This window comes from Leuresthes tenuis, unplaced genomic scaffold (genome assembly GCF_036924035.1).
Source record: "Leuresthes tenuis unplaced genomic scaffold, fLeuTen1.0.hap1 SCAF_16, whole genome shotgun sequence".
In the NCBI taxonomy this organism is placed as follows: Eukaryota; Metazoa; Chordata; class Actinopteri; order Atheriniformes; family Atherinopsidae; genus Leuresthes; species Leuresthes tenuis.
The window spans coordinates 10,708,172-10,730,237 of record NW_027325370.1 but is presented as its reverse complement, the minus strand read 5'-3'; the positions used below and the strand labels follow the sequence as shown (position 1 = coordinate 10,730,237).

The following is a 22,066-nucleotide window of genomic DNA, read 5'->3' as shown; positions in this document are numbered from 1 at the left end:
ATGGCACCAGATTAAAACATCAGTTCACACAACAAGGACTTCAATCATTCATGTATTTATTAGTAACAGATGCTAAACATATTGTACACATCAATTCAGGTACAAAAATATATATATATATATTTCTAGTTTGCTTGAAAACATTTTTTAAAGGCCTCATGAGGTCAACAGCAGTATTGAGAAGATACATACTGCTGCTTTGGTATTTACCTTCTTTAGTAACACATGACAAAACATACATGACAAACAAAACCATCTTAAATGTCAAATAACAGAAGGTGAGTATCATACTACTGTTTTTTAGGATTAATATATATAGCTTGTTATGTCCAACTAATTCTTCCTGAACACCTATATACAAATAAAAAACATGATTTCATTAGCTGAAGCACGAGCACCTGCATCATTAAAAGTCACATTTCCAATTAATTGAAGTCAGCTTAACTGTTTTGTTGCCAACACTGTTGTTGAAATTGTTTTTCCCCTGGTCCAGTCACTCTTTCTTACGCAGGTGGATGTATATGACTCCGCTACCCAGCAATAAAGGGACACACACCCAGGCCACGATAAAGCAGTAGCCAAAGTGTCCTGAAGTCAGTTTTTTGGAGTCTGGAAGTATTTCCTTGTTGTGTAGTGTGTAGATGAGAGCTGCAGAAAAGGCTGTCAGACCTAAAAAAAAACAAACAAATAATCCACACACATTTCATGAATGTTTTAGGGGCCTGACCATGGAAAAGCATGCATTACCTAAGCAATAACAACATATACTCGAGGTCACCAAAGCAATAAAAATCCATCCAAGTAGCCCGTTGAAATTTTGTTGAGGCCCACAGAAAAGGCTTCAAACTCTGTGTTAGTATTTGGTGTTTTTTTCATTTGAAAAATATGGATATGTCCTTATAGGGCACATGCAGGATCATAATGGGTGTCATAAAATGTTTATCTGATCACTTAGATCACTTAGAGTAAAAATAGGTTAGAAAAAAAAAAGATTGTCTTAAACCATATTTTGATTGGTTCTCATACAAAATTCTATACTTAGCAGCACAAATTGTATGGGTAGAAAAATGAAAACATCCCCAGGCCTGCTGCACCAAGAATAAGGAGGTTCTTGTTTCTCAAAATTCAGCTCATGTGCCTTTCTGCTCAGTAGAATCCTTCTCAAACCAAATGGCCAACTTTCACAAGACGGTTTTGACAACAAAGTTACCTGCAAAGACTTGACACAGTCCAGTGAAGTAGAAGAGTCCACCCTTAGACATGGTGAACAGTTGACCCAGAAACACCAAAAAGGAGATAGAGGAGAAGACCACTGAGAGCACCATGAGGACCTGTACTGCCTGGAGCCATTCTGCAAAAAGGGACCATTTTCACGTTTATAAACCAGTCATATTTCTCAGATTTCAATCTAGGGCAGCAACATTTCAGTAAAGTCATACTAAGGTACACAAAGTTAAACCAGTGCTCACCGGTTTCTGTGGTGGATGCACAAAGCCTGGTTCCTGTGGAGTTGTCAAACCTACAGTTGTACCATAGGTCTGAGCTTTCCATGCCATCCCACTCCCACCAGGACTTTGAATAGAGATTAGAGACGACACACACAGTTGGTTATGTCATACTTATGAACTAACACTCAAAACGTGCATCACGTCCTAATTATAGCGGTTACCTTCTCCATGGTTGCAATGAAGAGCATAGCCAGTGTGATGAGATGCAACAGGGTGACAAACATGAGCAGATAAGCCATTTCCTGTTACAAAAATAAGAAATGAAAAAAGTCTTCATTTAGACTTCTCAGAAACAGCATCCAGTGTCACTGCTGGTAAGAAAACCATGTGGGACCAATTTTGACGCTCTGGTCTGTGAAACAGAAAACCACTGTTGGGAAATGTTCCTGTTTTGCCTTATAACATAAAATGGAAAATCTTCTAAGCTGAACAGAGCATACTCTGTGTTACATAAGAACATGCTTCAAAATAGAGTTCAACGTGGTATTTCTGAAACTTCCCTTTGATTGGCCTGTGTGTGTTGCCTCGATACACTCGGCGAGCCCAGCAAAGAACTTGGGTGGACCCACAGAAAGAGAGCCAAAACATTTACCCAATTAACTTTTTTTCATCTCAGTGGGTTAAAAGTCTGTACCTCAGCTAACATTTGGATTTCATTGACGTTTTTCTACCAACTCCCTTGAAAGGAAACTGATGCCATGAGAAAAGTCTGTTATTTTACCAAGAGATTGTTGCGATTCAAGATTCAAAAGAAATATTCAGTAAGACACAATCATAAGAGGAAAACATATAGGGGAGTATACAGGATGAAATTGTCTGTGAAGATTTTTATCTGTGGCAGCAGCCCATTTGGGTGGGCGGTGGAGTTATAATTACTGTCAAATTATGTTATTACATTAAATCTCATCCATCATGTAAACCGAAAGGTAAAGATTCAGTGACAAATTATTATTTTGGCATAAAATAAAATACACACGAGAAAGAAATACAAATAAATCTTTATGTAAGATCGTTAAAGGAATTAGTATATACACTGTGCAATGACACACAAAAACACAAAATCTTTTGAGGGTTTGAGGGTACACTCTCATATCTTTTGGGCTTTTAGGGGAGATGAAAAGACTTTACAATGACATCTTTGTTTTGAAATGAATCGAACAGAGCTATGATTTACCAGCATATTTACTGAAATATAACAGAAAGCCAAAGAAATATCTACTTACCCTGGATATTACTCGTTCACTTCAATCTGATCTCAGCAGCTTGGGAGCAGCTTCTTCACTCTACAGTATTTTGGTGATCCACACTCTTTTTCTAGCTTTGCCACCCCCACTTTTTTTTTTGTTGTTTTTTTAGTTACTCACTCCAAAGTTTCCAAGGTGAACGCCCATTTCCTCTGTGCAGAACAGAGCTCCCTTTTGCTCTGCCTCCCCGTCTGTTAGTGCATCACCATCCAAAAAGGTCTCACATGGGTCCCACCCATATGGAGTGGAGGCACACCAAACCACATGAAAAGATTTCCTCTTTAAACAGTCCACTAGAAGTGCTCTCTGGTAAAAATGAGTTTGCAACCATACCCCATCCATTCATGCCAGGGGTAGACATGAAAAATAAACACACAGCTGCAACATAGCACACATTTTTACAGCCAAACCTAATGACTGTTAAACGTGTACTGGTTACACATAGAAAAATTGTGATCAGGATACACTTTCTAAATATGCACAGAAAGAATACAAGACATCAGGCTTATGTGGAAGCACTCTTGTAAATGGCCAGGAACCTCCTGACCTCAGGGGACCCAGGGCCAGTGCCGAGTAGACCCTTGCTGTAAACTTTCCATGGCAACTACCCATGGGGCTCCGGTAGAAGAGTGCAACAAATTTGAAAATGCTCATGAAAAACACATTAGACAAACTTTTTCTTTCTTTTTTCTGAAATAACATCTCCTCATAATCTTGATGAGAAGGATAAAACAACTGCTTATGTATAATTTAATTTTAAATGATAATTTAACTGACCATTAGTTTACCTTCTATGTCAGTTTGTCGCCTCCTGGTGATTACCAAGGAGGCAAAGGAGAATGACTTGATTAATTAAAACAATAACGACTGGTGAGAAGAACGCATACATCTTTATTTGTTTTTAACTGATCTATATTTATTGTTTAAATTGTTAGAATTTTAAATATTGTTGGATAGTTGGGTGGCTGCAACTTTTTGGTGTCGACTGTCCCCTGTATCTGTAAGATGGTACGGTCCGTTGCCTAGGTACTCGTAGAAGCCACTTCACTCTGCCACGCCTGTCCTCAGCAACTGGCTTTCTCGTCGCTGTTACTCTTTCAAATGTGAGTAAAACTTTAACTGTGATCTGCACTCTCAGCTCCGCAGTTGAGGTTGAGCAGGAATCATCAGATATGACAACCAATCCTTGCATAGCCCTACAGCTGTTGATCAGCGGCCACTGGAAGAGGCTATTGCTACCGTTAGCGAGCTAACGCTAGCTCAATGTGCTAACTTTGGAAGTAACTTTGCTAACTTGCGAGCACTGCGTTTGGTCACGTTTGACATTTTTCGTTATAACTAGCTTATTATCACAATGCAGTCAGCAAATTGGTGGGACTAACATCTCCATGTTCAAGATGCTTAGTGAAAGGAAACGTAAAACGCTGCTGTCCTACAAAAAAAAAAAAAATTCTCCTCCTTGTCAGACATTTTGGAAAGAAAGGCTAGCTGTAAACCAGATATCATTCATTAAGAGAAATTTAGCATCTGTTGAAAGACAAACAAGAAGCTTTGCCTACTCATGCAAACCTTAAGTACATATACTGCTGCTAAACGTAACGTCCCCAAATTCAGAAGTAAAAGATTAGAGGCTGGAGCTGTGCATGTTACTATGTATAGTAAAACCTTCTTGATAACGAGCAGCAGATCAAACATAGCTCATCAGCTTGAAGTTTTGCATAGCCTCGGATGATGAAAGTCAGTTTTTAAACAGCTCTTGCCTGTCTCGGCAGAGATAGGTAATCCCTAAGCCTGTGACTGAAGGTGTTACTATGATTTGACAGAGTTGCACTAAAGAATCTTAATCTTTTACAGACGGAGGAATTCAGCTAAACCTGACGTTGTCATGGATGGATTACAACAACAATGAGAGGGATGAAGTTTGAGGATCTTTGGGACGTCACTGTGCACAGAGCTGTGTGTTTTGTTTGGACTACCATATTCTGAGAATTGCTGTTTTGGACCAGTATTCTCACGACTAAGGAAATATTTTTATTAATCCCAAATGCAACCTCAACAAACTTAATGTGTTACCATGGACCATGAAGAGGTAACTTCTTTGCTCACTGATAATATTAATGATTGTCAGTTTTTAGCACCAAATGTATACCGATTTTTATTTCTCCCTGTACCATTTGTGATATTTTTCTCTCTCTCCACTGACTGCAGTGTTAGCTGGCTACTTTAATTCAGCATTATTTTAAGTTGAAATAACACAAATTCACACACTGTAGGGCTCTTGGAGGGAATAGATCGTGCACCGTAGCCAACATTCACCAGCATTGGAATGGCGATTGCAGTTAAATGTGTGATCATTTAGTTATTTGTTCCACACGAGCATGGACCAGTTGGTTTCATGTGTAAGTACAAGAGACGCAGGAGACCTGATACTTCAGCTGCGACAATGTGCAGCATGTTGTTGCAGCACTGAACAGTCCGAAAGCTGCTTGAGTCCTGCTCAGGTTACAGGCCCCACAAAATACTATACTGACTTCTACGACAGGTGTTCGGTGCTGACTTGTCACCATGATGTTTTGACCATGCAAACAGATTAGTTTTCAGTAACGCTTCATTCAACTTGATGTTGAGCACTTTGCGAAGCTATCGCTGGTGACTTCACCTTTATATCAATTTTATATAATAAGAACTTTATTTATATAGCACTTTTCAAAAAATGAGTTCTAAAGTGCTGAACAACAGAGATAAAAAAACTTAAAACATCCATCTCAACAACATAATAGTACAACAAAATAAAACAAAAATTAAGAGAAGGCCAGATGATAAAAGTGAGTCTTTAGAAGTGATTTAAAAGAAGCCACTGAGCTGGGCTGCCTGAGATCGCAGAACAGGGAATTCCACAGCTGTGGAGCACGGACAGCGAAGGCCCGGGCGGCCTTTGGTAATGAGGCGGAACCTCAGGACTGGAAGCAAAGCCGTGCCAGCGGATCTCAGGCAGCGTTTAGGTTCGTAGGGTAAAAGCAAGTCACGTATATAGGCAGGAGCCTGAGAATTTAGAGGCTTAAAATCAATTCTAAAACTCACAGGCAGCCAGTGGAGAGCAGTGCTGTGGTCACTTCTCTTTGAACCTGTTAAAAGCCTGGCTTGTATGCTTGTTAATGTAATGTACACTTGTTAAAAATCAGCCTATGCAAGTATATACTGTAACAGTGTAATATTAATGTTTGGATAAAAAAATGTGCCTATCTAGATTTGGATTTTTATTAGCCTTTAGCTAAGTGATACTCATACAGGTAAGACCAGAGGACCGAGAGCAGTTTAACTGTGTAAGATATTACAAGCTGCAGCTTGATGATACATTTCAGCTCCTGATTGATATGTATGATGTCTTGTAACAATACATTCAATCCCTCAGGTTTGGACGGAGTTGGACCAGATTTCCATGCGGTTTCAGGAGGATGGCTTGCCTCCGGAGGCCAGTGCGGAGGAGCGGCAGCGCCATCTGTGGCAGCTGCTGCTCAGCAGTGAGGCAAAGCTTCAGTCAGCCACCCAGGAGCTGCAGACCTTGCGTACGCAGCAGGCCAATGAGATGAAGGAAGTGAGACATTTCTTTGGTGTTTTAGTTGACCAGTTGTTGCAACCGTGCCTTGAGCTGTTTGAGCTAGCTGTGTATAATTCAATTATCAAACATGCAGCGTGACTGAATTGTAGCATAATCAAGGCACACCTGTCTACCGTCATTTTAAAAGAGAAGCAGCAGTTTTTTTTTGTTTTTTTTTCAATGGTGTGTCAGTCACAGCTGAATTACTTTAGGTTATTTGTTTACGAATGACAGGTGGAGAGCTACGTTGCGCATATCCGAGGGCTGCTGGAAGAGCGTGAGTGTCTGACTGCAGAGTATGAGAGAGACAATGAAGACTTGCGACATGAACTTCACCAAATCAAACACCAACAAGGTGAATTAAGTCAAACTATTAGTCGCAGCAGTGTTAGCCTTCGAGTTACTGTAAGGTGCCTTATCAGAGCACCTAAGTTGTATATTTTAAACACATCTTAAATTTTGTTTCCTGACTTTGTCCCCCTCAGTTGTATGTTTACTCGTGTTTTTGCTGATCTGGCTGTCATCGAGCATCATCTTGTTTCGAATGTTAGTTCGTAGTTTTGCAAGAGAAACTACTGACTTGAGGAAATTCCACTTTCTTCCAGAGACTCAGAGCAAGGAGCTGGCTGAGATGTTGGCTCAGGAAGAACTGGGGGAGATGGGTTTGAGCAGCCCCAGCGAGCAGGTGGCTTACTTGCTGGTGGAAAGAGCTACACTGCTGGAGAGGCTGGAGGCTGCTGAGAGGAAACTAGAAAGTCACATTCTCACTGGCAACTTGCATGAAGTTGATCACCAGGTAATGAATTGATTAAAAAATACACTGCATAGCTTTTACCCAGTGCTAACTCTTCAAAGAAAACAAGCCACACAAGTCTACGAAGGTTGGACAACATCATGAAAACACTTTGTTGACCACTTCTACATATTGGCAGAAATATGGGGTTCGGAAGAACAAAAAATATTTATGTCCAACCTCTGCAGTTAGAAATGTTTCGACACTTAAACTTGAACGTATTACAGACGTGTCGCCAGTTTTCAACATTCAAACTGTAAACCGTATGGCTCTAGTGTCATGAACAAAGAATCAACTGTCCTCAGTCATACTGGCTCATCAAATTAACCTCTTCAGAGGCTTCATAGTTAGTGCAATAAAGTAAAGTGCAACGCTTAACCATCTGAGGCACATTCAGAGAGCATGTAATGTGGTTAAGTGAGTCTTTATGGGTTTATGACACTTGAACAGGAGCATATCTGCCACATAATGGGAGCGGACCTCAGGCAGCAGAGGGAAGATATGCAGAAGACCATAGATAACATGACAAAGGTGAGGTGACGTTTATTTTGTGCTGGCTGAATTAAAGGTCTGTATAACTTTCTGAGTTGAATAAAGCTTGGTAAAAAAAAAAAAAAAACACTTTTCTGGATGCCTTTTCAGTTAATGTACAGGAAAACAGCTTGATTTTTGGATATTTGTAGTTATTCTGCACACACTGGTTTGTCCTCTCAGCAGTGCACATCCCAGAGTCCCTGGAAGAAGCTGTTTGGCCTACGCAGGTCTGGTCAGAGCAAACACAATATTACCCCTGTAGGTTTCCACTTTACAGCTAATACTAACTAAGTAACTAACACTGGTATTGTGATAAAGAGCCCAAATAGGAAAACACTGGCTTGTTTCTGAGAGCTTTTGCTTGTCATAAATACTTTGCACAATGAAGATGTTGTGCCTATTGAGAAGCCCACAACATGGCCTGTCTCGGTGTCACATATGCAGGGTGTCCTGGAAATCTAATGGTTCAAATCTATAACAGCAATGCCCACAGTTTGACTCCAAACTAGGTCGATCTTTGCTGCATGTGATTCACCTGTCTCACTCTGTCATTCCTCTGTGTTTCTCCTCTGTCTGTCAAACGAACATATGAAAAACCAAATTACAGATGTAACTGATTGTAGATGGGCAGATGGACAGTGGCATGACACTGCATGGGTCATTTTCATTTGAGCCATTTCTCTTTGCAGATAAATGCTGGGGTTTGTTTTTTGCCTCTGCTCCTCTCTAGGCCGGCAGTTATGATGAGCCCCTGCCTGAAAATGCACGTCTCTTACAACTGCATGCTTGGTCACTTACATCCCCAGTCTAACTACCAGTCTCCTTTACCGCTGTCCCTCAACCTGGCTGATCAACTTTTTCTCATTCTTTTAAATCAGGCCCACAATGAAGAGATTTCCAGGGAGCGAAATGAGCGGCAGCGGCTGGAAAAGGATCTGGAGGAGGCATCCAGGAGGCTGGCGATGGCTCATCAGGACATCCGCAGGCTCACTAATGAGCTGGATGCAGCCAAAAACAATAACCAAGACCCAAGTGGTATGTTTCACTGTCTCACTGTATATAATCATAAATGTTTTGTTTGTCTGCATTAAGTAAACCTTTAATTACACATTTCTGTAGACTTTCAGCATTTTCATTTCACTCTCTAACCAGGGAGTTTTTATATGTGGAACTGTGCTATTGCTGCCATTCCTGGGAAATATAAAGCAGCAGTTGAAATGTTGAAAAGGCACGAGAAGACGGCCTATTCACTTTTTTTAGTATTGAAGATGTTTTTATGATCTCAGGATCTGAGCTTCAGGGAACTGTCCAAGAGATGGAGAACCTGAGGAAAGAAGTGGACAAACTGAAACACTGTGGTGAGATATAGTGGTGTGAATGTCAGAGATCTTATTTTGAGCATTGTAAAACTATTTGGACAAGTGGGTCTGAGAATTGTTTGTATATTTCTCATTTAGATGGTGTTTTTTTTCTTGTATTTAATCAGCGACAGAACTAAAAAAACAGCAACAACAGAACAAACAAACAACAACAAACAAACTCTTCTTCAAATTGTTTTATTTTGCAGATCAGTTAGTTAATTATTTTACAAACCACAACAACAAGGAACAAAACAACTAACAGGAAAAAATATTTATTGAGACCAAAACAGCTTTTTAAACCAGACTGTAAATATGTCTCTCTCTTCTGTAAAGTTGGGCATTTTAACATGGAAATCAATCTGGACTGAACTGCTTTTTGAGTCATCTAAGAAATTGCAGTTTGGCATTAAGAAAAGCAAAAAATTAATATGCAGGACTAAGATATATTGTGATGTCAAACGTCTGTCCACAGATATGATGAAGCTGCAGCTTGCCAAAGAGCAAAATGACAGACTGGATGCTGAGAACAGAGCTCTCAGGGAGAGAGTGTGCATTATCGAGTCTGAAAAGAGAGATCTTCTGGACCAGGTCGACATTTACTAAATTTCTTTCTTAATATGGAAACTCACAAAGGTTGTTGCTGCGGCTTAGCAGTTTTTTAATGTTGTATGTTTTCAGGTGACAAAGAGTGACACCGCCGAAGAGGATCCAAAGGACAAGAGCACAGAAACACAAAACAGTCAATCTGTCTTGTTACCTCAAGATAAGGATCAGATTCACAAACGGTAAATAAAGAGATTCCTGGAGAACTATGTCTTGGATAACGCTTGGTTGCATTTATGTGTTTTTAAAAAAAATGTTTAGTTTTATTAAGAGAAGCCCACCTGCTCTTTCCCCCTGACTTTAATCACCATTGCTCTCTGTTAGGTGCCAAGAGGCAGTGGAAGACGGACTTGTGCAGGTGAGAGAGCTGCAACGGCAACTCCAAAGGCTACGCAAGGAGCAGGAGGAGCTGGAGGAGAGGAATGAGGAGCTGGAGGCCCTCCTGGGGGAGGCCCAGAATGCCAGCAAGGAGGAGAGGCATCGCCACGAGGGAGAACTGGAGGGACTGCACAGGAGGGTAATTGGCACAACTGAATTCCTCCTCAACATTGTTGATTTTTAACGTGATTTGCTGACATTTAATACAGTCAGTTCTGAACTAGAAGAACTTGCACAACAGTAATCTCTCTAATAGCTCTATCTGGCCATGCAGATTAAAAGCCTTGAGGCTGAGCTGAAGAAGCAGGATGCCCAAGAAAAAATGTTGAAAAATGGAGAGGAGGTCAAAACCTCTGAGTCCTACTTACAGTTGGTAAGAAATGACTGATTTCTCAAAATTGGTAATATTTCCACTGTAATCATTTCACAGTAGTGCGTTGACACTGTCAGAACACTACGGTGGAATGATCTCAAGTCCACAAACTTTAACAAATAAATGTGATTTGCTGCTATACTCGAATGGAAAGTTACATGTGAACTAATTGAGACATTAACCTACAAGTGCACAATGCTTTCCTTTCACCATGTATGAAGCACTTAAGGGACAGCACCCAGGAGAGGCTGGCCCTGCTCGAGGCTCGTCTGACTGAGGAGAAGGACTGGAGGAAACAGCTGGAGTTGGACCTCAGTGCTGCTCAGGCTGCCCTCAAAAAAGATAAAGAGGTAAAAAAGAAGAAAAAGTGTGAAAGACACAGCTGCACAAGTATGTGACAGTATGTTTAGAATTCAAAAGGTTTACTGCTGCAGTGAATGATCGTATTTAGAGAGTGCTCACACTTGAAAGGTTTGGTTTGATTGAATGAACTCTAGTGCGATCGCTCTGTAAGTGTGGTGTATTTAAATAGGCCCAAATCGTGTAATTCACACCTTGATGCACACCAAACAAAGGGACAGGAAGGGGTCTTTTGGAAGGCATTTGTTGGCTTGATGAACCATTGTGAACTGCAAAGGAATCAGGACTAAATGTAAAATTTAATGTCTTGGTCCAGAAATAAATACATAAATTAAAAAGTATAAGCATACTCTTCAACTGATTTAAACTGTTACACACTTCTCAATATGTGTGAATTAATCCCCCTTTGTCTGCACCAAAGGCTTTGCAGATAGGTGAGCGAGAGCTAAAGAAACTGAGACTTGAGGTCAGCGGCCTTCAGACAGAATGCCAGCAGGGCAAAACACTGATCAAGAGCCTCACCCAAGTCAAGGGCGAGAAAGCAGTTCTTGAGGAAAAGGTTTGTCCACGTTTCTGTTTGCTATTTATGACAATTTCCGTAAGTAGAATTTTTAGTCTGTAAATGTTGTTTAGTCACTGTCAGTGAATCAAAATAAACCACATCACCTGTGTTTAGAGTTTATCAACATGTATTTACAGCTTGCATTGTTCGACATATGGATCATTAAAATCTTTTTCCTGTGTTTAATTATGTGCCTCTCAGGTGGCCAAAATGGAGCGTGCCAACAGCAGACTCCAGAGTGAGTTGGAATGCTACGATAACAGCAACCAGACCCGTGAGGACCTGAGGAAAAACAGGTTTCAGGTTGACCAGCTGCAGGAACGGGCTGACCGTCTCACTGCTGAACTCAGCAGCCTCCACACAGCACACAACACCCTGAGGTTGTCTTCAGTGAAGAGTTTTAAAGTCCAGACAGAACTAGTGCATGCGTTTGTAGAATTATTGAAACTTTTAGATTGAAATAGACCAGTGTCTGTAGCGAAATGATAGCACAGCAGCATCTGGTACTTATGTCTTTTTATCATGGCCAGTCACAAGATAAGAATGTAACGCTAACTTGGTTTGCATATATGTGCATATTGTCCAGGGATGAGCTGGTCTCAGAGCAGCAGCAGACCACTGAGCTCCAGGCCAAGCTAAGCTCCACTGTTCAGGAGAAACTAGCAGCTGAGGGGCAAAGAGAGAGACTGGAGCTCGAGATACAGCGTCTCAGTAAGCAGCTGCTGTGGCATCAAGAGCAGCGCTCTACAAAACTAGCACTGAGTTGCAGCCAGAAGCTTGAACCTCACACGGCTAATATAGAACCAACGTTCTGTCCAGTAGAGAAATCCAAGGACGAGGGCTTTGATCAGGTAACTTTACTGAGACCTGTGTGTGGCCACAACGTTAGCATATGAAATATTCTTTCTGTGACTGTTTCATATGAGTTGTTTAGATGCTGGTAAATTTGGACAACAAGGACAAGCAGAACAAAAACAGAAACGTGTCTTCACGTCTCACCTTGTATCTGCTTCCAAATGAAGGCAGGAAGAAAGGGGATTTCCTTCTTTAGCACCTTCTTTATATGATTCACATATGTCTGTCCTTTGTTCATAGATTTCATCTATGAAGCAGGAGCTGAATCATCTGCAGAGTAAGCTGGAGGAGGAGCGACAGCTGGCCTTTCAACATCAAATCGCACTTGAAGCTCAGGTCAATGAAGCGCAGGCACGTATCAAGGTACATATCATGATCATGACACATCCTAAATAGCCACGCTGTTTCTGCGATTAACTGCAACATCTCTAATTATCACTGTCCTCCATGCATCCACTATTTATTTGATCTCCCTTTAATATATAAGAACTTTGGTTGTAGTCGTAGCTGCATTAGACTTTTACACTTTAAGCAAAAGACAACCTGATATTTTATTGTAAAGAGCTGTCTGTCTGATCTGAATGGAATGACAGTCATTCTTAGGGCCTCTATTTTTAACTGTTAGTAACAGCAGCATTTTTGATGTTTCAGTGCTGCATCAGGCCAATAACAAAATCATCATTATGTAGGACGTGTGATGGGCTTGAGGAGTCACAAAAGTGACAAATATCTTAGCTGGGGACATCTGTATCTATACTTCGTTGTTGATCATCCCAACGCTGATGTTTTCCGTCTTCAGTCCCAAGATTCAGTGCTGAGTCAGAAGGCAGAAGAGGATAAACAGATGAAGCAAGATCTGCAGAGGGCCCAGAGCCTGTTTACCTCAGCTGAGAGAGAGTTGCGCTATGAAAAGGAGAAGAACATGGACCTGAAGAGACACAACACTCTTTTGGACCAAGAAAAACTCAAGGTTGGCATTTAAGCATAGCACATTTGTAATTTCCTGTATCCCTTTGACATTTATCATCTGATAATCATCTTAATCACTCTTTCAGTCACTCAGTCACATCACAGTTAGTGGGTCTACATAATGAGATTAGTTTGATTATAGCTATAGTTGGATTATGCTCCTTATTTGAGCAAGGGTAATTATCCTTGGATATATGGGGGTGAATAGATCGAATCATTGGCACAAAGCCTGTCATACCCCGGTACGATAGGTGGCGCTGTACCCATTTTAACTATCGCTAATAGAGCCACTTCCTGTTGACCTCTTCACCACCAACAACAGCAACAAACTCAGGCATTCGAGAAAGATGGCGAACGAAGAGCAAGATGAAGCTCCGTCCCTCTACATTTAGTTTGTGATGCGCATGGTTATTGCACAAATGGGACTCATAACGGCGCATTCTCCATCGCGTTGTTTGTTTGTTTCTGACGGCAACAGCAGTAATGTCGTCTCCTTTGACTTTGAAAAAATTGTACAAAAAATACAAGCACGTTTAGTGTGACTAACCAACCGAGTTATCTTGGGGGCTTAATCCGACTGCGAGTAACCCGATCCGGTCCAATTTGTTGTCAAACTAAGTGTATACATTAACTTAATAATTCAGTCTTATTGTAATTTAGCCATTAATCCGATTCCTTTCGGTGCCATGTAACCCCACTGAGTGAATGCTTATCACCATGAGCAAATTTGAAACTGTAACATAAACTGGGAAGATGAACACACTGTATATATAGTTGTTATGTTGGAAGTACAGTTTCATGTGCTTCCTCAAGCTCTATGCAGAACTGAAGCAGACCCAGACCAAGCTGGTCCAGGTGGAGCAGAAAGTCCACTCTCAAGCAGCTGAGTGTGAACGTCAGCAGCAGAAAATCAGGGAGTTGGAGCTGGAGCTGGCACGCAGCTGCACAAACCGCAGCGCCACCACTAGTCTGCAGGAGGAGCTTCAGGCTGAGAGGGCGCGGCTAATCGCTGCCGACAAGAAGGTCAGTACAGCCCCATGGAGGCATTGTTGGCTGGTGGTTCCATGTGTGGTGGAAAAAATGATAAAGTTTATCCAAGCACTGTTAAGGTGTAAAGCACTCAGGCAGGTTTATTGAATAGTTCTTATACAAGAGAGAGCAAGACTTCAGCACAGAGCACCTGTGTCAGAGTGTAGCTCTGACTTACAGTTGCAGTGCATGTCATGGAGAGGAAAAAATGTCTATGTATCAGACTAGGCAAGCTAACTTCTTTTTATCTCTTGATAAGACGGAGGGCCTTGTGGAGTGCGCAAAACAGAATGAACAATGAAATACAGAAATGTTTGATTGGAAACATCTTATGCCTGGGAAAAGGAGACCAACTTTCACAAAAACAATATTAATATTTTACTGAAACATCTTGTGCATCTGGTGCCTGAGAAAGAAGATCAAGTCTTACAAGTGATCTAAACATGATGAGACACAAGCATAAGGCTAAGTTAAAATTTCCATTACATATGTTTAAGTCCCGTACAAGCTTAAGATTTAAGAATTAAGATGACCTTTGTGAAAGAATCCTGGAAATCTTTGATCATGGCTAAAATCCTACATCATACAGTGCAAGAAGTCAAAAGACCACAGTTGCCACGGTCTTGCAACTAAACATAACCTTTTCGATAGTGTCATAGATTATATGATAGTGTGTCTGCTGCTATGACCTACATCTCCTAATCAACCGCCGAGATCAGTGTGTGGAGTGGCGTGCTGGCCAACACCATTGGCACTATTGTGTGAAAAACAAAACAGAGCTGATTGACTTACCCTGTGAAATTCAAACTAAAAAGCAAATCTAGTTGAGTTGTGGCAGCAGTCGTCTTGTCTGTACAATGTGTCTTCCAGCTCATACCATGACTGTGCAGAAGAAAGACGCCGCATGGAAGGAAATGGAGGATGAATTAAACAGCAAAGCAGTGAACATATTGATGCACATAAATGAATAAAAGTCCACATCACTGTGACACCTAGAATCTGCACTGCTCTTTACAATCGCAGCCTACTATGGTTCAGCAGGTATCATCACCGTGCAATCTGCACACATCAAACATAATGTTGTAGCTAAGATCATCAAATTCTTGTGACACGGTGTGTCTTACACAACGGCTAAAATCACACACAGCGTGCAGCTGCCTTTAGAGCAGTAAATAATATAGTAGCTGCAAAGACCAGGTGTTCCCACAAGGATAGACTTTTTTTTTAATCAAATCTGGTGTTGGATTTGTTGTAGGTATTGGGTTACAAATTGCCATTTCTCAACATAATGAGCTTAGTAACTGAGTTTCGAGGTAACAGAGTTAAGTGGGCTTTTTGTGAGAGTGGTTATCTCTGGTCACCCATTTTATTGAGTTAAGTCCACACTGATGGAGCCAGACCTTGTGATAAATGCTCCAGTGGACGTTACTCAACTCTTTCTCCTCACTTGGTTCAGTTTTGCTTATTAGTGAAATAACTAGGGAAACCTGAGCCCTTAATAGGATAAAGTGTAACCTGTGACCTAATTTGCCCATGAGCCTTTATAAAGTTAATCCCAATCTGTATGTTCAGTTTACAGAGCAAGCGTGCTCATAAAAATTGTTTTAAAGAAGATGGAAAGTTTGCGGAAAGTTGTTTCTTTTGCATATCTGTTTTCAACTATATTTTCCTGTAGACTAAGTCTGACAGATATATTCAACATAATCATAGCATAACCTGGAAACTGATAGGGAGTTGTGAGGTCATGTTTATCTCACTGAGTGAAGCCTGTAACTTTGTTGTGACGGAAGGTGTTGGAGTTGCAGCAGCAGCTAAAGAATGCCCTGCACCAGCTGCGTGTGGAGGAAGCTCGGGCCGGCGACAGCAGCCGCCTGGAGAGGGACAGCAGGGATCTGTCTGACACCTTGTCAGCCCTCAGAGCCCAGCAGCAGGAGGAGCACATCACCAGGTCACACAAACTGCACTGCTGCTGACCGTGCTCATTTTTATTCTGGTCCCAAAAGTCGTAGTACAACAGGAAGGAAGACTATTTTTCAAGTTTTAGGGCATGGTTTTGATTCAAATCATACATCATCAATCATTGCCTGTGGTTTTGAGCCTCTGTCCATTATTGTGATTTTTTTCCTTGTTTCTCTCAGGAAGCTATTAGAGCAACGTGAAGAAGAGCTGCAGCAGCAGGTGCGCTCTCTGAGGCTGAAGGAGGCCTGCCTGACCAGGACAAACACAGAGCTCAGCCACCGTGTCCAGCAGCTGGGCACCCGCCTGTCCATCCTGGATGCTGAGCTTAGCAAGGCGAGAGAGGAGGTGCGGAAGGGTTCACAACACATCGTCAGACATTTAAAGTGCCTTTAACATATAAAATGTCATTTTATTTAAACATTTTATAAAATGTGAATCACAGCTCACAGGCTTTGGTAAGTATTTTCCCACAGTTTGCTACTGTCTTTTTTTTTTTAATCTTGTTTTGAAAGGTTTGCAGTAAGAGTTCTTATCACGCCGTTAGTGAGTGTTGTGGACTTATTATATCTAAAACATTGTACATCCTGCCAGGCCTGTTGCTTTTTTTTTTCTTGTTCTAATTTTAAGTTCTGTCAAGATTTCAATTATTTGCTGCAACCCAATAAATTCTCACAGTCAAGAAAACAGAATCTTATGCCTGTGCATGCAGTCATGTCTTGACAATGAAATAAGATATCATGTACTGTGTGTGTTATTTATCCAGGCAAAAGACAGTCAGAAGTCAAGCAGCAGACGGCAGGAGGAGCTGGTGGTCAGCCAGCAGGAGTGTGAAAGGCTGCAGGGGGAGCTGCAGCAGGTTCTCCTCCAACTTGATGCTCATGTCAGGTGAGACACATGTACATATAATGTAATATTATGAAATTTGATCTGCTAAGAAACCACAATAATAGAATCAGTAAAAAAGTCACATGAACTCTTTTTCTGTTGCCTTTGTTGTTTACTCCACCTACCAGGAAGTATAATGAAAAACATAGTCAGCATAAGACCAAGCTACGTCAGGCCAAGCAGGTGTTTCTTAAGGCGACTGCACAGAGGGACTCTACCATCCAGAAACTAGAGAACGACCTGGCACTGGCCTCCAGTCTTTCACACAAGGTCTTACGCACAATAGTTTTTCCATCGTGATGTTCTCTGAAGTTTCGCTGCTTTAATCTACTTCTTCTTCCTGCTTTCTGTCTTGGCGGCTTTTAGGAGAAGGAAAGGATCAATACAGTGATGATGGAAAATGAAAAGCTGCTGGAGGAGAAGAGAGAGCTGTTACGGAAGATGAGCGAAGCAGAGGAAATGGGAAGCCAAGGCATGAGGACTGCCTCGACAGTCCAACACAGGTGTCGTAATGAAACATCTTATACACGCAGACTCACACCTGTGTACCTGTTGGAGAGGGCTGTTACATTTTTATTTGTTTTAATTTAGGATAAAGGAAATATCATTGCTAAGAAAAATAACATGGACGATGGATTAAGACCACAAAGAAGTCTATGGGGTTGGTTGAACTCTTTTGCTTCAGAAGGTTAGCGGTAATATTGAGTGGCAGCCATACTGAGAGCTGATCAAATTCCTTTAAGGCTAAAGAACTTAGCCTTGTTGCTTTGTTCAGAATCTCCTTCAGCATAGGAAACCCTGGACCAAGATAATTTCGTCTCCCAATTCCTTTCTGCTGCAACTTTTAAAGCAACGCTCAGCATTTTTTATCGCGTCTCACTAATCGTGATTCATGTAAATGGAAATGAGGGTGAGCAGCCTTTAACAGCATCTTTTACTTTCGTGGCTTTTTCTGGATCTTTTTTTGAATGACCAACTTTGATTTTGAAGTCATATTCTGTGTTACCTATAACGCACATTTTAATATGACAGTGTGATAAGAACACATTAGACACCAAAGTATCTCGGGCATTTTTTGTCAAATATTATTTGAACGGCTGTTGTGTCACCCCTGCAGATCCACATCAGAGCTGAGACTTGATGTTCACAAATATTCCTGTGTGCTGCATTGCACTTTAAAGTAGATTAATTGCGCTTTATGGTGGATAGTTTTGGTTGGGTATCGTGAGAGCATGGCTGAGTTTTAGCACCCAATAAAACCCTTTGATATAGAAAATTCAGAGGGTGTACTTAGCTGGGTAAAATCTGTCACGATATGTGAACGGTGTGTTTAAAACCACCTGTTTTACATTAATAGAGGTATTTTCTGAATGTTCATTCCTCCTGTTCACCCCTTTTCATGTAAAGATCCACTGGGGTAAAGACCAGGTAGTATACCTGTGGGAGTCCATGGCCTCTCACTAGGTGAACTGTCCTGTTGCTCTGAGCTCTGAAAACTGCCTGTGGTCAGCACTTTTTATGCTGTGTGTGTCCACTCTATTCCTTCACATCCAGTATATGCAGGATTTGTCATGCCAGAAAGCAAGGAAATTTGGCTAAATTTCAGTCATTACAGAGAATGTTACCCACGCTGCCAGCCTGCTGTTAATAAAGCTGACGCTCTTGCTGTCTATTTTAATCTCATGACTTACTGACCCTTCACTGAGACCTGGGTCCTACTTGAAAACACTGGCTGAACTATTACCCATGCTAATATACCTAAATATGTATTTTTGGGCAAGGAAGTGGTACTGGTTTTCTCATTTCTAATGAATGGAAATTCACTCATCTGTTGCCCCTTCACAGGGGTTTTTCTACTTTTTTCAATTATCCTCTTGAATGACACTTCATACTCGGTCATGCTGACTCTCATTATTCCTGCTATGCAGACATCCGTCCACCGTTATTCCCACCACATGACCCAACAATGATATAAAATATATCCACATGCATTAAGGAAAATCACCTTGAATTATAAGTCAACCCATCACAATTCATATCATGCTGTCACCTCTTCTTATCTCCTCCTAACCAACGATGAAAGATACCTGGTAATTATGACTGAAGAGCAGTTATCTTTCTTTGACATGTCACTTCTTGCTCAGTGATGTTTCTTTGCACCTTACAATGGAAAATAAATCTGTCCCAATCTGTCTGTCAGTCAGTTACAGCTACAGGCTGTATACATAAGAACATTAAGCCATGCAGGAAGCGACCTGCACCTGTGAAACCCATACAGATGGTTCACAAGGAGCACCACGTCTGATATTTGATCAAACAGGGTACATGTCACACTTACTCACTGAACCCTACCTGTGGCTACCTGATTATGATTTACCCCCACAGGTAACCATCACCAACAAAACTACTAATGCTTGCTTCTCGACTGACTTCTTGGTATTCACCGAGCTATTTAGACTCAATCAGACAGGCTTATGCTTGTTTTCGACAGCTGCACTCCCCTAGGAAAGTCAGCTGGCATTCCCAACCCTACACACAAGGCAGTTTTAGTCCAGACTGTTCTCATTTGTGGTTATACATCGATGGACAAAGCTACCAAATGCTTTTAGAGATGGGACATCCTTCACTATCTTCAAGACTCATCTCTTTAAAGAACACGTTGTTTCCTCACACTAACTGTTCTACTTTATCTTTGTCCTTTTTATCACTTAATGCTTTCACCAGGTTTCATTAGTTTACTGATACTTTGTGTCAGTTACTTTGCAATAGCATTGGATGAAAGCATCTCCTAAATGACTAAACTTATTCATATTCAGTTTTAAGTATGCTACAAGAGAATTATTACTGTTTTTTTTTTTTTTTGTCAGCCTAAAATGTCTTTAATCTTGACAGGTTACTTGTGGTGTAAAGTGTTGAAAAGTTCTGAGTGTGAGCATTAATCTCTTCAAGGGTCAACGTTTTAGAAGTGGAAAACCGACAACTACAGGACAGGACGATGAAGCTCTCCAATCAAGTCAGTTCCTTAGAGCGTGCTCTGAGGAACTTTGAGTCATTCTACAGCTTGGAGGTAGAGCTGTGCGTCTTTGTGGAGAAATCCTGTAGGATTAGTGATGTACAATAAAGAATACCCGATCAAAGAGTTTTCCATGTCACTGAAAACTGCATCAGTCATGGCTTAAGAACAATGTTTTTAAAGATAAGAGAAGTCTCTTGTCTTATTGTAAAAAGGTTAGAATGTCTGGTTTTTTTTTTTAGATGAAATAAGAAAATAAATTTAGATGAATAAGTCTGATAATCAATGGTTCAAATTCTCAACAGAATGCCAAGAAAGTGCTCCCCTCTGATAGTCTCACTGATGGAATCCTGCATGCATCCGCTCTAAAGTAAGACAGTTTTGAGCGAACTAACAGCTGAAACGATGTATTAATGTATATTTGTAATGTGGGAGCCTATCATCAGCTCTTTCTCATTTCGCCAGTCTGACGTCAGGCTCCTGTGATCATGTGGACATCCTGGATGCGATCTGTCGTGCAAAAGTGAGCAAGCATGTGGTGTTGGATGGCACAAGGGCGTCTGTCTCCACACATCAGCCATCTGAGCAAGGATACCTGAATCTTACTTCCCCGCTGGTTCCTCCAGCCTCCAGCAAAGGTACAGAGGAGAGATCAAACAGCAGTGAGCCGGTATGAGAGACTGCAACGTCTGATGGAGCTGCTCTCAGAGAAGATAAGTGCTTCAGTTTTTGGGCAGCGCCATCGCATATGTCTTCTATTGCAGACAAAAATGTTAGATGCAAATAATCCTTGTCAAAAGACAGTAATAATGAAAGAGAGCTTCCACTGCAGTTTTGCCTCAGGGTCGTATTGGAAACCAATTCTTTATTTGGCTGGCCAGTACTGTATTTTGACCCAGGTCCTAACAGGGTAAAAGTGTGGGAATTTTTGACAAATGTCAGTAAAATATATTTTTGAACACAATTTAAAGGAAAAAGATTAATTAGATTATTTCTGTTTGAAAGTTTACCAGCAGCACAGCTGTGAGTATTGTTTGCATTTGTACGACAAAAGCTAGTCAGAAGGATTGAAAGTTTCATTTGATCCACGGGAAACATTGATTCTGTTTTTTATGTAATGGTACAACATGAGATCATGTATTTCGCACAAGTGGAGGAATATCTGAATGATTATTATTCAATCCAAGCACTTTATCATAACTTCTAATTGTGTTTACCTGACAGCAATTGTAGCTGTGGAATGCAGTTTTTTTCTGTTTATATTTAATCTTGGCAACAATCCCTGTGGTGTTGATATTTATATTTATATTGTGTCAAAAAGTTGTGAATCTCATCAGCATTTTTTCAAGTTTATGAATTTTGCCGATATCATATATGACATTAACATGTCGATGGACCCTTTTTATGTCTAATAAGAGACTCAGTGGTACTGATGCTTCACCTTGGTATCCATTGTATCATCAACATATCAAGTAGTAGCCACTGTGGTATTGTCAATCAATCAAAAAAAACTCTGGAAAAGCCATATATATCTATATAGAGATATATATGTATCTATATATGAATACAAATAGTTTGGGTTTATGTAACTGTAACTTCAGTATGTTTTGATGAACAGTTCAAATAACAAAAAGTGCAGCTGTGTCCAAATATTTAAATTGAAACTGTCCTTAGTCACAGATAGATTTGACAACAACTTTTATCACCATGGCAACATAAACGGACGCATTTCAGCCTTTTGCTGCCACGCTGAGGATGGTCTCAGTCATTGTATTGGATCTTTGGGTCAGCACCCATCAAAGTGTTTCAGATAAAGCACTTCTGTCGTTACTTTTCTTTTAGATCGATCTTAGCTGCGTGCAGAGGAGTTGGTTAATGTTTTCGGTGTGCCTAAACGAAGTGTTTATCTTGCTGCTGCATCAAGCTTGGAAGCTAGAGTGTGACTGCCAGGAAACTTTGACTGTGTCATATTTGTATGAGAATATTTCTTTTTCTTTTTTTAAATAAAACTATTTTCATAAATAAAAGGATGACAAATGTGT

General features: G+C 40.8%; 2 protein-coding genes across 2 annotated transcripts; one reads left to right on the top strand and one right to left on the bottom strand.

The window, feature by feature from the left end:
- Positions 1 to 50: 50 nt before the first annotated feature.
- Positions 51 to 2,823, bottom strand: emp3b (epithelial membrane protein 3b (MAM blood group)). Its single transcript, XM_072366917.1, has 5 exons — positions 2,732 to 2,823; positions 1,670 to 1,750; positions 1,470 to 1,572; positions 1,211 to 1,351; positions 51 to 669 (listed from the first exon to the last, which is right to left on the bottom strand). Exons 2-5 carry the CDS (start codon positions 1,745 to 1,747, stop codon positions 494 to 496), a joined length of 498 nt encoding a protein of 165 aa, XP_072223018.1. The 5' UTR covers positions 1,748 to 1,750; positions 2,732 to 2,823; the 3' UTR covers positions 51 to 493.
- Positions 2,824 to 3,801: 978 nt separating this feature from the next.
- On the top strand, positions 3,802 to 21,983 carry ccdc30 (coiled-coil domain containing 30). Its single transcript, XM_072367554.1, has 28 exons — positions 3,802 to 3,855; positions 4,607 to 4,841; positions 6,165 to 6,347; positions 6,585 to 6,705; positions 6,956 to 7,146; positions 7,594 to 7,674; positions 7,858 to 7,935; positions 8,556 to 8,712; positions 8,964 to 9,035; positions 9,511 to 9,626; positions 9,717 to 9,823; positions 9,966 to 10,158; positions 10,294 to 10,392; positions 10,614 to 10,742; positions 11,174 to 11,311; positions 11,516 to 11,694; positions 11,901 to 12,165; positions 12,410 to 12,532; positions 12,969 to 13,139; positions 13,952 to 14,161; positions 15,958 to 16,115; positions 16,306 to 16,471; positions 16,890 to 17,011; positions 17,140 to 17,281; positions 17,378 to 17,514; positions 19,961 to 20,078; positions 20,330 to 20,394; positions 20,490 to 21,983. The coding sequence occupies exons 2-28, from the start codon at positions 4,827 to 4,829 to the stop codon at positions 20,698 to 20,700; spliced, it is 3,747 nt and encodes a 1,248-aa protein (XP_072223655.1). The 5' UTR covers positions 3,802 to 3,855; positions 4,607 to 4,826; the 3' UTR covers positions 20,701 to 21,983.
- Positions 21,984 to 22,066: the final 83 nt, after the last annotated feature.

What these genes read in the sequence shown, in the direction of transcription:
- emp3b (XM_072366917.1), bottom strand. Translation starts at nt 1,747, where the DNA reads ATGGCTTATCTGCTCATGTTTGTCACCCTGTTGCATCTCATCACACTG. An exon ending in TCATTGCAACCATGGAGAAG is followed by an intron (nt 1,573 to 1,669) that starts GTAACCGCTATA and finishes CTCTATTCAAAG; the next exon opens with TCCTGGTGGGAGTGGGATGG. An exon ending in TGCATCCACCACAGAAACCG is followed by an intron (nt 1,352 to 1,469) that starts GTGAGCACTGGT and finishes CCCTTTTTGCAG; the next exon opens with AATGGCTCCAGGCAGTACAG.
- ccdc30 (XM_072367554.1), top strand. An exon ending in TAATCGCTGCCGACAAGAAG is followed by an intron (nt 14,162 to 15,957) that starts GTCAGTACAGCC and finishes TTGTGACGGAAG; the next exon opens with GTGTTGGAGTTGCAGCAGCA. An exon ending in CTGCATGCATCCGCTCTAAA is followed by an intron (nt 20,395 to 20,489) that starts GTAAGACAGTTT and finishes TCATTTCGCCAG; the next exon opens with TCTGACGTCAGGCTCCTGTG.